Genomic DNA, 15,943 nt, shown 5'->3' on the forward strand with positions numbered 1-15,943 from the left:
GTGGGCTCTTTTGGATTGTCTCTAGAGGGAAAATGTAAAGCCTGCATCACTCAGAAAAAAAGTGAACACAGCTACAACTACAAAAACAACAGTGGCACCTACAAAAAGACCAATCGCAGACAACACATCAAAGATGTCGAGTTGAAACAGTAGTGTTTCATTCGATTTCAGAATGGTTGCAATGGTGAAACAACCGCTATTGAGAAAATTCTGCGAAAAACCAGCCTCCTTTCTTTCTTTCTCTCTCTCTCTCTCTCTATTCATCTCTCCGTTGTTTTGTCTGTCTGTTTGTCTTTCTTTTTTTCTTTTTTCAACCCCACAATTAGGATTAAGCTTGAAGATTTAAGGGATAGAAATATCTTCATCTATGGAATATTTCCATCTTTCTTTTTTCTTTGTTTAATTCTTTCTTTCTTTTTTAACTATCTATTTGTCCGTCTGTCCATCTATCTGTCCATCTGTCTGTCTTCTTTCTTTCTTTCTTTTTTCTTTCTTTCTTTTTTCGGTCTTTCTTTCTCCTTCTATCTCTTTGTTGTTTTGTCTGTCTGTCTTTGTCTTTCTTTTTAACCTCACAATTAGGATTATCCTTGAAGAGTTAAGGGATAGAAATATCTTAATCTATGAAATATTTCCATCTTTCATTCTTTCTTTGTTTAATTGTTTCTTTCTTTCTTTCTTTTTTCTAACTATCTGTTTGTCTATTAGTCTTTCTTTCTTTCTTTTTAACTATCTATTTGTCTGTCTGTCTGTCCATCCGTCCATCTATCCATCTGTCTGTCGGTCTGTCTTCTTTCTTTCTTTCTTTCTTTCTTTCTTTCTTTCTTTCTTTCCTTTTTCAGTCTTTATTTTTCTTTCTTTTTTAACCTAGGATTATGCTTGAAGAGTTAAGGGATAGAAATATCTTAATCTATGAAATATTTCCATCTTTCATTCTTTCTTTGTTTAATTGTTTCTTTCTTTCTTTCTTTCTTTCTTTTTTCTAACTATCTGTTTGTCTATTAGTCTTTCTTTCTTTCTTTTTTAACTATCTATTTGTCTGTCTGTCTGTCCATCCGTCCATCTATCCATCTGTCTGTCGGTCTGTCTTCTTTCTTTCTTTCTTTCCTTTTTCAGTCTTTATTTTTCTTTCTTTTTTAACCTAAGATTATGCTTGAAGAGTTAAGGGATAGAAATATCTTCATCTATGAAATATTTCCATCTTTCATTCTTTCTTTTTTAATTGTTTCTGTCTTTTTTCTAACTATCTGTTTGTCTATTAGTCTTTCTTTCATTCTTTTTTAACTATCTTTTTGTCAGTCTGTCTTCTTTCTTTCTTTTCTTTTTTCAGCCTTTCTTTCTTTCTCCGCCGTTCTCTTTGTTGTTTTGTCTGTCTGTCTTTGTCTTTCTTTTTTAACCTCACAATTAGGATTATGCTTGAAGAGTTAAGGGATAGAAATATCTTCATCTATGAAATATTTCCATCTTTCGTTCTTTCTTCGTTTAATTTTTTCTTTGTTTCTTTCTTTTTTCTAACTATCTGTTTGCCTGTCAGTCTTTCTTTCTTTCTTTCTTTTTTTTCTGTCTGTCTGTTCATCTATTCATCTGTCTGTCGGTCTGTCTTCTTTCTTTCTTTTTTCCTTTTTCAATCTTTTTTCTTTCTTTTTCTTTCTTTCTTTACTTTTCAGTCTTTTTCCTTTCTTTCATTCTCCATCTATCTCTTTGTCGTTTTGTCTGTTTTGTTCTTTTTTTAACCTCACAATTAGGATTATGCTTGAAGAGTTAAGGGATAGAAATATCTTCATCTATGAAATTTTCCATCTTTCTTTCTTTCTTTCTTTATTGTTTCTTTCTTTTTCTAACTGTTTGTCTATCTGTATTTCTTTAATTATTTTTCAAACAACTGAATATGTTTGTCTCTCTTTACTGTCTCTTTTCTTTCTTTCTTTCATTTCTTTCTTTTTCTAACTATCTATTTGTCTGTCTGTCTGTCTTTCTGTCCAGCTATCCATTCATCTGTCTTGTCTTTCTTTCTTTCTTTCTTTCTTTCTTTTTGTCTTTCTTTCTTTCTTTCTTTCTTTTTTTCTTTCTTTCTACCTCACAATTAGGATCATTAATTGCTAAGCGAGTCAAGGGATAAAATATCTTTATCTATGAAATGTTTAGCTTGAGCTTGTTTTAGGGATTTTGTTATGGTGCGTCAGGTCATCCTGTCATCCTGTTGATCTTCTTTCACTGTGTTGAAAAGAACCACCTCAATTAACCTTTCCCTACTAGTTATCTTATTACACTATACTCTGCAGATACTACGCATTAAATACACTGATGTCAGACTATGAAGCCTCCAAAGCTATTTGATCCTTGTATGGCACATGTTCAGTCGTTTTTTAGACCTCAACACCCGTGTCAAATTTTTGACATACTAATAGCATATGATAAAGTTTATATGATGAATAATTATTGCCACTGGCATATACTGATTTTGTAACAGGGCCTGTCTTACCCATAAAGTAAAAACTACACTCACACTTCAGATTATTATTATTTTTTTTTAATCAGAATCATTCTGTTTCAAACTATTATCTCACAAAATCTCTAACAGGGTGTCTGAACAGCAGGAAATAAATAATAGCCAAGTTCGGAATCAGAAGTACATATTGTTAAGGTGTTACAGTTGATTTTAAAGAGTCAAAGGAGACAGCAGTGGCCCTCCAGCTAAATACCTATGCAGGTAAACAACCCTGACTATGTAAATGTGTTTCTGTCTCTCAGAGAAAAGTTTCACACAAATAAAAGTTTAAGTAAAAATACGTTTTAAAAAATGGGACAGGGCTATGGTGATCATGTGGGAGACATGGAAGATTATTTTGTAGGAGTTTGGAATACTTGCTGCCTCTTAGGTATTACAGTGGATCTCCACAGACAGTTGATACAGATGCAGATGTTTCCATGAAAGATTAGAGAGTGTTTGAGACATACTGCACTCTGAAAAAAAAATCTTAAAAAAATGAAAACCCTTAAGAATTCTTCTTCAAAAAGAAAGTGATGATCTTAAAGCGTTTATCACATAGAGTGCTAGAGTAAAGATGAAGTCCATTTTGGTATGTGTGATTTAAAAAGAAAATAGTTTGAAGAAAAAGCTACATATGACTCCTGATTACACAACAAGACATCTAGAAGACAGAGTACTTATAATTCAAAATAAAGTAAAAAATAACTGCACACTTTTTAAAGATTTTCGTATCAAGTGGCTGGCTGTTTCCAACTATGGACATGCGATTACCTTATGTGAACCACGCGGTTACTGTATATCAGATTGCTGCTTCTAAAACAGCCTCTAATTTGACACCTTGGCACTTCCCAGAGGACTCGAGGAATGAGTTTCTGGGCTACTGATGTGATTACACTTTTATTATACTTACGTCTGCTGCAGATTTTCCCAGGCCAGCAGTTTGAAATACACAGTTTCCTGTTTTCGTTTTGCAGTTAAATACAAAGATAAGACAAGACAAAACCACCAATGCAATGTGTGAAACATCACAATCACATCCACTCATCCACTAATGTTTCTGTAAAAACAAGTATATATGTCACTGCCTTCACAATCCCGGCTTAAGTCTAATATGTAATTGATGAATGAGAATTCAACACATCAGAGTTTGATTTTACTCATTGATTTCACATTGATTTCAATCTTTGACATAATCTTACTTAGTCAATACACTGGAAAAAAACGAACTTTTTATTGTAATCATATATATTAGATTAACTCTCATAATTTCTACATAATAATATTAACATTTATTGAGAACTAGATTTTCCTAAGTAAAATGATGACAAATACACAATTAATTCATGTAGAAAATGAACTGTGTGGGAATAGTAAGTCGTATTAGATATTTTCTTGCATTATTGAACTGTTTTATAGTCACTGCACATAGTTCCAAAATAATAAAGTAAATTTTAATCAAAATCTTTAGCAGATTCAAGTAAAAAATCTTTGTTAATTTAACTTAAGAATATTAAATCCATTAAACTAAAAGATCAAGTAAAATTAACTTAAAGTTATTTGCACATGTTGTAAGGAATACCCACAATCCTTTGGGCCTGAATATTTTTATTTTAAATTTTATCACAGAATAAGAACTGATAAGAATTGAACTACTTAAATATTTGTTAATAAAATGTCATAAAGGTTTAAGCTCTTATATTATTGATGTTATTTTGTTGTAAATGATAATTTTGTGAAGTCACCGTTCAGGTGATCAGTGTTTCTTTACATGAACCCTGTCTAGAACATTATATTGTATTTCTCTCCACAGTGCTGACAATGCACGTCAAAAACACAGTTTGTGTGCGTTTCTGTTCAGAATCAAGTTTATTCAATGACTGACTTTTAGTATTTTATAATGCCATTTATAACACTAAAAATAACTAAGTCCATAGAACTATGTTAAAGAAAATAACAAACAGTAAATACGATTTATATAATATTCTTAGGGCAGCAATGCTTCAATTTTCAAAAAAAAAAATAGACTTTACCTAAACAATTAAAATAAATCTAACTTCTAAAAAAATAATGAAGTAACATTAACTCAATTATTTAAAATATGTTTTTTGGATGCATTATTAAGTAGATTTTATTTGATTTTAGTAGGTAAGTTGTACTTAAAGGTATAGCGGAGGATTTTCTCGAATTTTAGAAAAGAACCGCCTTCTCCACTTTTTAAAAAAATGCAATTGCACAACACTACTGATTGACAACTAGGAGGACCAATAGTCTTGATGATCCACCCGGAAACAGAAAATCCCCCACAATACCTTTTAAAAAAAAGTTGGGGCAAATTGTTACGAGGATTTTTTAAAGTAAATTTTAAAAGGTTTTTTTTTCAGTGTAATAAATATATCAAAGTTATATTTTTACAGAATTCTTTTTACATTATATAAAGGATGATGAAATGTAGAAATAACAAATCACAAAAAAACGACTTTAGTTGGATTTTTTTAGGCAGGGTCCCTTTTTTAAATGTAACACATAATTTTGTACACAGTATGTTTGATAGGACAAGTACACTACAACTCAGTATTTTAATACAGTACAATATTATAATATAGTCTTGTTATTGTTTTTAGATTTTTTGATACAGAACCATGTGGGGCGACCAGAATGATGGTGACCAGCAAGGTCATGTGAGTGCACGCATGGAGACCAGTTTACCCATGGGTACCACCAGCATTTCTGTATCCCAGCAACAGTCTCCTAAGAAGTTCGCTCCTGTTGTGGCTCCCAAGCCCAAGTTTAACCCTTATAAACCATTTGGGGATGGACACGAGGGAGCTGGTAAGATTTATAACCTTGACTTTTTAATCATTACCATTTCTACAGATTAACAGCGCAAAGAACATAATTGACTTGTTTGTTAAAAGTGAATAACAAACATGCTCAGAACTCATTATGTATTTTCCAATGATGCCACAATAGGCTACTAGAATTGCTGGACAGTTAAAGTGAAAAAAAAAAAACGTTTTATTTGAAGAAAAAAAAATACTTCTACAATTATCAAATTTACACTACAATACACATTCTTCAAATGCAGACATGTTTACAACTGTCATTTGGTTATTAATTAATATAACTTATTCTTGATGTAACATTAACCAAAATAAACTGCTTGATGATTTACATCAGAGGTTCATTAATGTTTTTATTGGTGGAGATTGTATTGTATGTGCAATGTTCATGCGTCCCCGCTGATTGCGTAACGGTGAAAAGGTCTATGTTGGCACTGTGTGTGTGTGAGGCCACCAAGGGTGCTGTAAACGAGGACTCGTTGTTGGCGTATATCCAGGAGCATGTGATCTCTACATTCATAGGAGGTCTAGGGTGGCACATTCCATTAGAGCAACATCTCTCTAGAGCCACTCTTCAGCCTCTGATGGGGTGCCAGGTGCCATGAATGTGTTCATGTGCTGTGCCACCTACCTCCCTCTGTCATCTCCAGTGCCCTGCTGCTCAGGCTGTTAATGTTTTTCAAATTGTTTCTAACTCTAATGATATAAGCTGTAAAAACGAATGCTGATCTTTAACTGTCAGGATTGATTGTGTCTGGCTTAGGTACAGTATGTCAAGAAGTTGTTGTTTTAAGGAAGCATAGTGGCGACTTACAAAAGGGGCAGTAATGAATTATTCAAATAAATCTGTATGTTCTATTAAAATGAAACCACAATGACCGTGTAAGTCACTTACCGTACATTCACACGGGGCGTAAGCGTTAACTCTTAGCGGAAGGCTTGTCCGAAGCGTGGCCAACAGCCAATCAGAGTGGTTGCTAAACATGCTCCGGTCTTCCATAAACGTAACTGGCTGGCTCTGCCTAGGTTATTTGCATAAGGCGATCTGATTGGCTGAGGCACGTGTTGCCGCTTGAAAAGTTGAGAAATGTTCAACTTCTGCTGCGAGCAACGGCACTGATGCGGCACCGACGGATCCACAATTCAGTTCGGCAATGCATTACGTCACCCATTAAAAGTGAATGGGAAGCGGTTACGCTTACGCCCCATGTGAATGCACCGGCATGCTGTATGTTTGTGCACATATGACCATAAATAAGTAACAAATGGCAGAAATGTACTTAAGAAACACAAGCAGGTTTTACAAATGTCTGCTTAACTTTTACAAATCCTGCGGCAAAACAGAGAAAAACCAAATGTCTCTAGTGGACATTAAAGAGCAACTGTGGTCCGATTCACGATTTTACATTTCCTTTGGAGTGTCACATTTCCAGCTGAGGTATTCAGGAAAATCAAAATGTACAGATTAGCTGACCAATCAGTAGGGCTGTCACAATTATGAAATTTGGCTAGTGGTTAATTGTCTTAATAAATTTTGATGGTTATGACGATTAATTCTTTTTTTTTGTTCATGAAATTTTTTTACACATTGTTGTGATTATTTAAATGAAATCTTTTGCAAGGTTTACCTGGCAGTATGTATAACACAAACTTAAAAGTAATTATTTAATGAAATATCTTTCAAAAACTGAAAATTCCTGATAAGAAAAAACACAATAAAGTGTCTGAAAACTAACTGAAAATAAAAATGCTATCAAAATAAACTTTACCAGAACAGGCCTTAAATAGTAGCCAGTTCTGGGTCATATTAGTGCTGGACAACATGCCTGTAGCGGCTGCAAATTAATTCCTGCAGCTCCCCCTTGTGTTTTTTAGAGTGATGTGCAATCATTGAGGTGATCTGAAATCATTGCGATGAGGTCAAACTAAAAATTATTTAATCATTGTGACTGGCCTACCAAATCAGGGACACAGCGCTTTTCAGATCAATGAGTTTTGTACAAAATCAATGCTTTTAAGGAAAGCAGTATATCTGGAGCTATAAAAATTTATGATTTGTCGAAAATAATGTGTTTTTTAATTATAAACCGCGCAAACACATGGTATTATACCAAATACACAAAGAATTAAATAGGTGCACTTTAAAGATGCAGAGATATGTACCTGAAGCGACATATTTTAGGTTATGCAGAAATGTAGGCAAGTACGTATGGTGACTTTTATATTTTTATACTAAAGTTTTAATTATATAACTAAAATCGAAGAGAAGATAAATCACAATTCATCAAAAAGTCCTCTACATGATTATTTATTATATCACAGTTTATTGATATCTGAATAGTGTATTGTCTACATGTCAATAGCTTGTTGTGCAGTAAAGTTAAGAAAGTTGCCTGTACTGAAGCTGAACAAATAAACCCAACAAGCCATGAAGCTCACATTTACAAGAATACGTGCAGAATTGCACAAATCATTGATTGTTGATTACAGACACATGGCCCTTGGGTATTACGAAAGCATGAAACCACATAAATGCCCAAAACTGCGTGCATGATCTCTTTACAGTGCCTACCCAGACAATAACTTTTTATATTCTGTGGACATCAACCAAGTCTTCGCTAACAACATACCCTTTGGCAATTTGTTATTTTATTTTTCTTCATAAAGAGTATTATTAGGAATTTATTTCTGCCATAAAAGCGCTTTATTCTGGGATTAATTGGCTGATAGCAGCTCTGTCAGATAGGGTTACCATGGCTACAGTGTGGGCTTTCTGGACCCTAAAAAGCTTTCTGATTAGAAATGTGACTTTAAGTTAATCTCTCTGGTGAAAATTGTATTAATTAAGGCATTATATTTTTAAACATTTCATGGGAAAATAGAAAAGATAGAAGGCCTTCAAAGCTTATATTTTAAATAGTAACCCTGCTGCTCTCTGATGATGTGAGACCTGCCTTTGTTTTAGTGGGGAGATGATGAGACTATTAAAGGAAGTTCTCACACTTCTGTCTTATTCAAACAGGGCAGCCGGTTTGGTTAAAGTGAGACAAAACCAAATACAGTATATCCTCCGCATTTTCAACTATTGTCAAATATATACATTTTTGTGGTTTTGTGTGCTTGTATGCATGTATCATATTTTACGTGATTGGTTTTTTTTACATAAGGATGCAATAGACAATAGGCATTGCAAGCATGTGTGCTAACACTACATCATAGTACATCAGAGTACTTATTGGTTTAGGCAGAGATTATTTTGTATACTTTTGTTCCACTAGTAGTAAAAAAATGTAAAGCTGGAAAGAAATGGCAATATGTTTCTTATTGTAAATATTAAACTGAGTAAAGCACAGAAGCTGCCTTTCTATATTTACTTAAAGGTGCAGTGTGTAACATTTAGAAGGACCTAATGACAAAAATGCAATATAATATACATAGAGTAAGGAATAATTGATGACGGGCTTCTGAATTATAAGAAAATAACTCAAACCTGTGTTGGTAATGCGGCACGACGCAAAGCAGAATATTATACCACGGTTACCACAAACATTGCTCTGGTGCCTATTTTTGACACATTTGACAGGTTATGAGGCCAATCACACCAAACACGTTTTAAACGCTTGGAAACTCAAGGTGCATTGCACTGCCTTTTTTGGTCACTTTAAAAAGAGCAGTGCGGTGCTGCTTTTTATATTGCTAGGCAACCACTGGAGACACTAGACACAAACACACAGGAGAGAGTGAGTGACAGCAGTCCAGTAACGTTGTTCCAAGCAAGCAACTGTAAACTTCCCTCACTACAACTGAAGGCCCGCCTCTACCCTCATTCGATTAGACAATGGAAAGACGCGAATGATGTCAGGCGCTTTTCCGCTTTCAGCTTTCTTTCACAAATGCGTGATGCGGCCAGCGGCAAAAAATGCAAGCCGTTCGGCACGCATAAACAGCACGCATACCGCTCACTGCCCATAGAAAGTTATTCAAGAAAGGCAACTGCCATAAATGCATTTGGTGTGATCGGACCCTTACCATGGGTTCACACCAGCCGCGTTTGAGGCATCAAACGGTGTGTACCGGGCCTAGTTTGCTGCTTGAACTGTTTGAGTTTACTCGCTTCATTCACGCGCGTGGAATTCTAGTCATCCAGACATTCACACGGAAATTCGCGTCATGGGAGGGGCTTTTGCGACTCCGCTCGCTTCCTGGAATCGCATCACTACTAATTTCACTACTAATCTCCTGATTGGTTATGCGGCACGTTTTTCCGCCAAAGTTAAAATTTTTCAACTCACGCGTTTGCCGCGAACTAGACACGCGAATGAGGCGGAATTGCGTCTACCGCCTCATTCATGTGTCTAGTTCGCGGCAAATGCGTGAGTTGAAAAACTTGAACTTTGGCGGAAAAACTTTCCGCGTTTAATTCCTCGTTCGTGCCACAAGACCTCCAGATGCGCGTCTTCACATTGACTTAACATTGAAATCACTCGCGCTTAACGCCTCTACCACGGTTGGTGTAAACGCAGCATTAGTGTGCAGTTTACAGAAAAATAATCAACACCCATGGAACATTTCTCAGCCAATCAGAATAAAGCATTAAACAGACCCATAGTTTAAATAGTTAAAAAGTTTAACAGTGGTGTATAAAGACCTTACATGAACTGTTATGTGTTTATTAACTTAGAATGAGCCATTTTAATCAATATACGCTGTGGGTTCCCTTACATGGAAGTCGGCATTGTGTGCCGCCATGTTGCCCTAAATGGACAACCTGCTCTACAAAGCGCGTAATTGCATCTATATTTTGTCTTAGACAACAACATGGTTGTCCTTTAGCGACTACCGTACTTTATGCGTTTCGGTGAATGGTGTACTAAGCCATTGGTTGCAATTCACAATCTCACTGCTAAATGTACACACTGCACTTTAAACAAACGCTACGGAAAACACATGCTTTGCTGTTAAACAAAATTTGAGCACTATGCTTTACACCTTTTTAGTTGCATTTAAATTAAAGTGACAAAGAATATTTTTTTTGTTATCAAACTTTACAATATCAGATATTGTTTTGTATTATTTATATAAAGCAATAGATAATGATGTACTACGATATATTGAATATTTAATTTCAGTAAATCAAAGTTTAGCCCAATTTTAGTTTGAGATATTGCTACGGTTTACCGAAATGATAATTTTGTACTTTTATTAGCATTCCAGATACACTGAGTTTCAGGAAGGGTATGCGCTCAGCTAGCGGAGTTCTCACGAGTATTGTGGTTCACACTTCTGCAAATTTTAGGGTGTCTCTATCTAAACAAGGTGTTCTGAAAAACAGTATCAGATATATTATCCAATGCTTGCCACAGGAAGTGTATGCATTGCATAATGTGTTTCTCTGTATTACCGTCACCTTGCAGCTGTGTATGACATTAAAAAGTCAAGACTTAGCAACATGCCATATATAGATATTTTATTTCTCAGATACCCTAACAAATAAATAGTTTTCATAACTAAGTAGACTTAGCAAATTAGACAGTTCTAATTATATGAATGATTTTTAAGTAACACATTTGTCTCAAATGAGAAATAAAAATAGCCACTAAATGAGTTTCATATGTTAATGTGTTCATACAGATTGGTTTGACAGTAAACAAAAACACATGGCAGCTTGACAAAACAGCAAATGTTCTGGCTTATACTGCCGACTTGACTGGCAAAAGACCAACCACAGTTTGTTTTATTCTTGATATGACTTTTAAGGGCATGTTTATCTGAAGTTCACTGTACAATGACAATAAGGATACTGTAGGTGAAGAAATTATTTATTTTAACTCTGAATATACTGTACAGTTTTACATATCCTCATTATATCTGTCTGGTAGTGGTAGCAAACAATGCTTGTAAGTTGTACACATTTTTTGATTTCCAGGAATAGAGGAATAAAGGCCTTTTTTGTTAGTCCCAAGTTTGCAGGTTTAGGGGGTTTAAGGCCTGGTTAGTCTGTCAGGCATAAAGCAAACCATCCCACTACGGGCATTGTTTTCCTTTTTTTACAGAATTTTTCTTTTTTTATTCTGCTGTTTTTGCTAACATTTTCTGTAAATCTGCTTTGCAGCAATGCAAATTATGATAAGTGCTATAAAATGAAATTGAATTACTTCGATTTGATTTTTAATTTCTGTTTGAAGTCTGTGCCAACTTGTACCCACTGACATTTAGTAAGCTTACCTGTTGAAAGCGCAGATGTTTTGAAATTGTCAAGTGTGAACTTTCGTTTTATACAATCGTTTCAAAGATGCTCAGATGCTGGTTACGTTGTTGGTTCAAAGTCAGACAGTGCCAAAGATACCGCAAGACCACAATTGAAATATTTCTCTAGACACTGTTTTATGGTTGCCATTAAAGCAGTCATTTTACTCTACAGACACGAAGATTTCCGTTTAATTATTTGAGTATTGATTGACTGCGTTTCTGTTAATCTAGAACAGTAAGGTTTTGTGGTCAGGCGGCACTTCATATTTGATCGTATTTGAATTCACCCTCTTATCGAGTCTCGCAGTCAGTGGCATGACTTAATGTCTGACTAACCTCTTGACTTATTCTGAGCTTCTGTCTGGAACATTTCTAATTGAAGGCTGAAAGGCAAATACAGAACATACGTCCTGTATCTGCCTGTGTGCTATTGTGTGAGAAAATGTGCCGGAAGATTGGCTGAGTTAAGGCCATGATTTGAGGGCAGTTCATTAGGCCTCTATTACAGTGGATAAGCCCAATTCCTTGGCAAGCTAATTGACTTTTTATTAATGGAGATATGTGAACGTGTCAATTATCTGAGCAAGGGTATTTTATATTAAGTAAAGCACATCATAGGAGATAAAGCAAACAGTAATAGGGAGTCATTGTAAAGGTGTCTTGTCAAAGTAAGGGGTTGCACAGGGCTAATGAGGTTTTTAAACGGTAATGTTCACATTAAGCTAATCTGATGGACAATGTGAAAAACCTGAGTTCCTAAAAGCTCTCTTTTATGCATGCACGTGTGCGTATGCATGTGTGTATGTGTATGTAAAGTTTTTGTACCTTTTTTGGATGTCACAAAAACATATATTTCATATCATTTATCATTCACTTTAAGAAAAAGCTGGGGTGTTTTAACCAATGATTGAGTAAGATATGAACATTTTCTAAATCTAGATTAATTTAACCCAACAAGTGGGGTTATCCATATTTATATGGATTATATAGATCACATCTACAGTGTTTGTGTGTTCTTGTTTAGGCAGACTGTGTTTGTCTGTTTGAAGATCTTCAAAGATTTTTAATTTTTATTTACAGAAGAGTTGCCCATAGCCTCAGTTTTATGTTCTTGCTTTGCACATGAGCATGGCACTTTATGATGTGGTGACCCACAAAACTGCTTGTCACAGCATGTGTTAGTTAAGAGTCAGCCGACTCAATGTTTAACAGTTAAACACCTGCATATCTAATACACAGTGGATAGCCAGTAAAAACAGGAACTCTCAGTTGATCAAGAAAGCAAAACCAAACTAAAAAACAGAGAGCATGAAAATGCCTGCTTTACATAGTTTCCAGACCGCATTGTTGTTTAGTAACAGGTTTGTGTATTTCTTCTGTATAAACATCCAATGAAAAAAATCCACTGAGGTTTCTTATATTAGACAGCAGTTCCCTAAAAATTGTATTGCCAGAAACTCAACAAAGATATGTTGCTTTCAAAAATGGCTTGCTCATTAAACGAAAAAGTGTTAATACAGCAAATCATTTTCATGTTCATTCGAAGAATTATTAAAATTTAAATAAATCGTTTTTGGGGGGAACCTTCAGGTGTTTAATCAGATCAGTAACCTTAGCATATTACCATACAATAACATAAACACATTTGCACACTATGGTTCCAGCGGTCACACATGCAGTACACATCTAATGTATGTTAGGAAAAATTACAGCTGTGTTACATCTCAGAGTTTTAAGTAAGACTTGTGATACCTGAAAGTGTGAATGTCATCAACAGGGGTCACTTAATTTCTCCCATTTCTACTATCACCAGATAAGGTGTAAGGTGGGTTATGAATTCTCTACAATGCAGTCAAAATCCGATTTTTTGCTCATATGTGACCCAGATCTGTCTCTTTGCATGACAATATGAACAGCAAAAACCACATTGAATGTAATCTTTTCGATTCTGATTTGAACCACTTTCATATGAACAGTCATATCGAAACAGTCATATATTTTAGATTAAATATTAAGCTCCTGCTGCACATCACCTTATACACTATACACACTGTTGTAAGCCCCTTACGCACAAACAGTAGGTACCATTTGGATGAAAGTGCCCACGTGTGACTCGAGAACAAACTGTCTTGTCTTTTATGCTCTCGTATCGCTTGCTCTTGTGGAACCGAGATAACACGCCTCGACTGGCCTGGCTGCGCAGCACAGCACAGTATGAAGTAATCTGCAAGTTCATTTTTATATGACAGTGTGCTGTGCACGACACATTATTGTTCTTTGCGCATGCAATGCTGTTCAGGACCATAACCAGTTCACATTGGAATCTGATATTAGCCACATAATGTGAACAGCCAAACAAAAACTCGGATCTAAACAAAAAATTAAGCATTAATGCTCACGGTCTGAACGTAGTCTTAGCTGAACCTTTCCGGGGAAAGGATTGAAAAGGAAATCTTAGACGACTTGTGGTGGAAATTTGCTTCTCCATCTATTACTTCCTGGCACATTTACACATTCTTTCTTTTTCATTTGGGTAAATCAGTCTACAACTTATTCGTAACCATCCTCAGGGCCTCCTCAGCTTTTTGGCTGAAGTAGGCTTTTGCTGGAATACGCTTTTAGTCCAACTGAATCTATCAGATGTCAGCAGTGTTGGCAACGTTACTTTAAAAAATGTAATTAGTTATAGTTACTGCTCAAAAGTAGTAACTGAGTAAGTAACTGTGTTACGTCATTGTAAAAGTAACTAATTACCAGGCAAAGTTACTATTTTGTTACTTAAAAAATGTCAAATATTTCAAATAACTTGGATGCCCCCAATATTAAATTTGTTAAATGAATTAATTGGACACTAAAGAAAAAACACAAATTTTGTAGCAGCATATAATGATTACATCCTTTATATCGCCGAAGAGTCTATAGTTTAATCAGATTTAGCTTTACCGAATCTTTCCGATAACGTACGAAAAAATTAAGAGTGAGGAGTTACTTCCGCGGGAGGAGCGAGTACGAGTCATGCAACACTATACAACACGTATAACTTATGATTCACTACATGTTTGTGTCATTTTTATGCACGTGCATATTTCCAACATAAGACAGAAGTCTTACTTACCGCATCCAACTCATGACCCGGTTGGGAATTTCAATGAAGTCCAGCACATCAAACACACACGAAAAACTCAGCTGCTACCCAGGATAAACAACTATATCCATTGTTTCCATAAGGCTGGCTTTCTTCTCCTTACATCCAAAAACACACTTCTTCTTTCGTGCCATTGTTAAGTTTTGAAATTAAACAAAGCTGCTGTGTCACGTGCAACCTGATCTCACGAATTTCTGTGGCATAGTCACGGAATTTTGTGCTCATTTTTCCGTGGCGTTCTCGCGGATCTCCGCATTTTTCCGTGGCCCTGCTGCGGACTGTCTTTTTCCGTGGCATTCTCACGGATTGGTTGCTCAACTGTTTTTTCCTATTTTCTTACCATTTTCGCTTCGGTTTAGGGTTAGATTTACATGAAATGACATCCCTACCCAAACCCAACTCTAACCCCAACGCCAGGCGACAATTGTTTAAAGTTTAGAAAATTTAAAAGAATAAATCAGAAAAATAGTATAAACCAATAGTTAAAGTGACATACTAACGCAAACACCAAATCTAACACCAAAAATAGGAAAAAGCAGTTGAGTAACCAATCCGTGAGAATGCCACGAAAAAAGACAGTCCGTAGCAGGGCCACGGAAAAATGCGGAGATCCGTGAGAATGCCACGGAAAAATGAGCACAAAATTCCGTGACTATCCCACGGAACTTTGTGAGATCATGTTGGTCACGTGATATGATGTTTGCAAGTTCTAACGTCTCCAGCTGATTGACAGGTGGGCGGGGTTTTCAGGGGGAAGTGCCCATAAAAAAAAGTGTTACGTATAGAAACCCCTGAAACGTCAGCTGGACCCGTAATCGAAAAAAACTTCAGAAACTTGTACGAACCCTGGCGAAGTGCATTTGGCACATAAATACTCTGTAACACACCCAATATACATTTATGTATCTGGTCATTTTATATTTGGCCATCTTCTAACATCTTCTATCCTCTACAGTACACATATGATAAGTTAATAAGTTAACTTTTTAAAATAACTTTCTCTGTCTGTGTTGCTTCACTGCTGATTCTTGCCATACTTCCGTTGCCAAACTGCGCGCGCTTACGTTGCCACGTCATCATTGTGTACAAACAGTAAAAGGGTCTATAGGGTTGGCAAAGGACCTCAAGCTGGGATTTTAACTGGAGTCCCGGAAGTGCATCTGCACCATATTTCGGAGCACTGTCTACTACACCATCGGCTCCGAGTCCGACCCTCTTTTT

At 35.7% G+C, this 15,943-nt stretch overlaps 1 protein-coding gene across 2 annotated transcripts in view; it reads left to right on the plus strand.

The window, feature by feature from the left end:
- The window catches only part of lpp (LIM domain containing preferred translocation partner in lipoma), a 220,647-nt gene that overhangs the window by 74,193 nt on the left and 130,511 nt on the right, over positions 1–15,943 (plus strand). For both annotated transcript variants that reach the window (XM_073870155.1, XM_055213457.2), the window contains exon 3: positions 5,111–5,317. In XM_073870155.1, the coding sequence (XP_073726256.1) occupies positions 5,128–5,317 (190 nt within the window). In that variant the 5' untranslated portion in view covers positions 5,111–5,127. The remainder of the gene's footprint in view (positions 1–5,110; positions 5,318–15,943) is intronic.

This window comes from Misgurnus anguillicaudatus, chromosome 8, assembly GCF_027580225.2.
Source record: "Misgurnus anguillicaudatus chromosome 8, ASM2758022v2, whole genome shotgun sequence".
In the NCBI taxonomy this organism is placed as follows: Eukaryota; Metazoa; Chordata; class Actinopteri; order Cypriniformes; family Cobitidae; genus Misgurnus; species Misgurnus anguillicaudatus.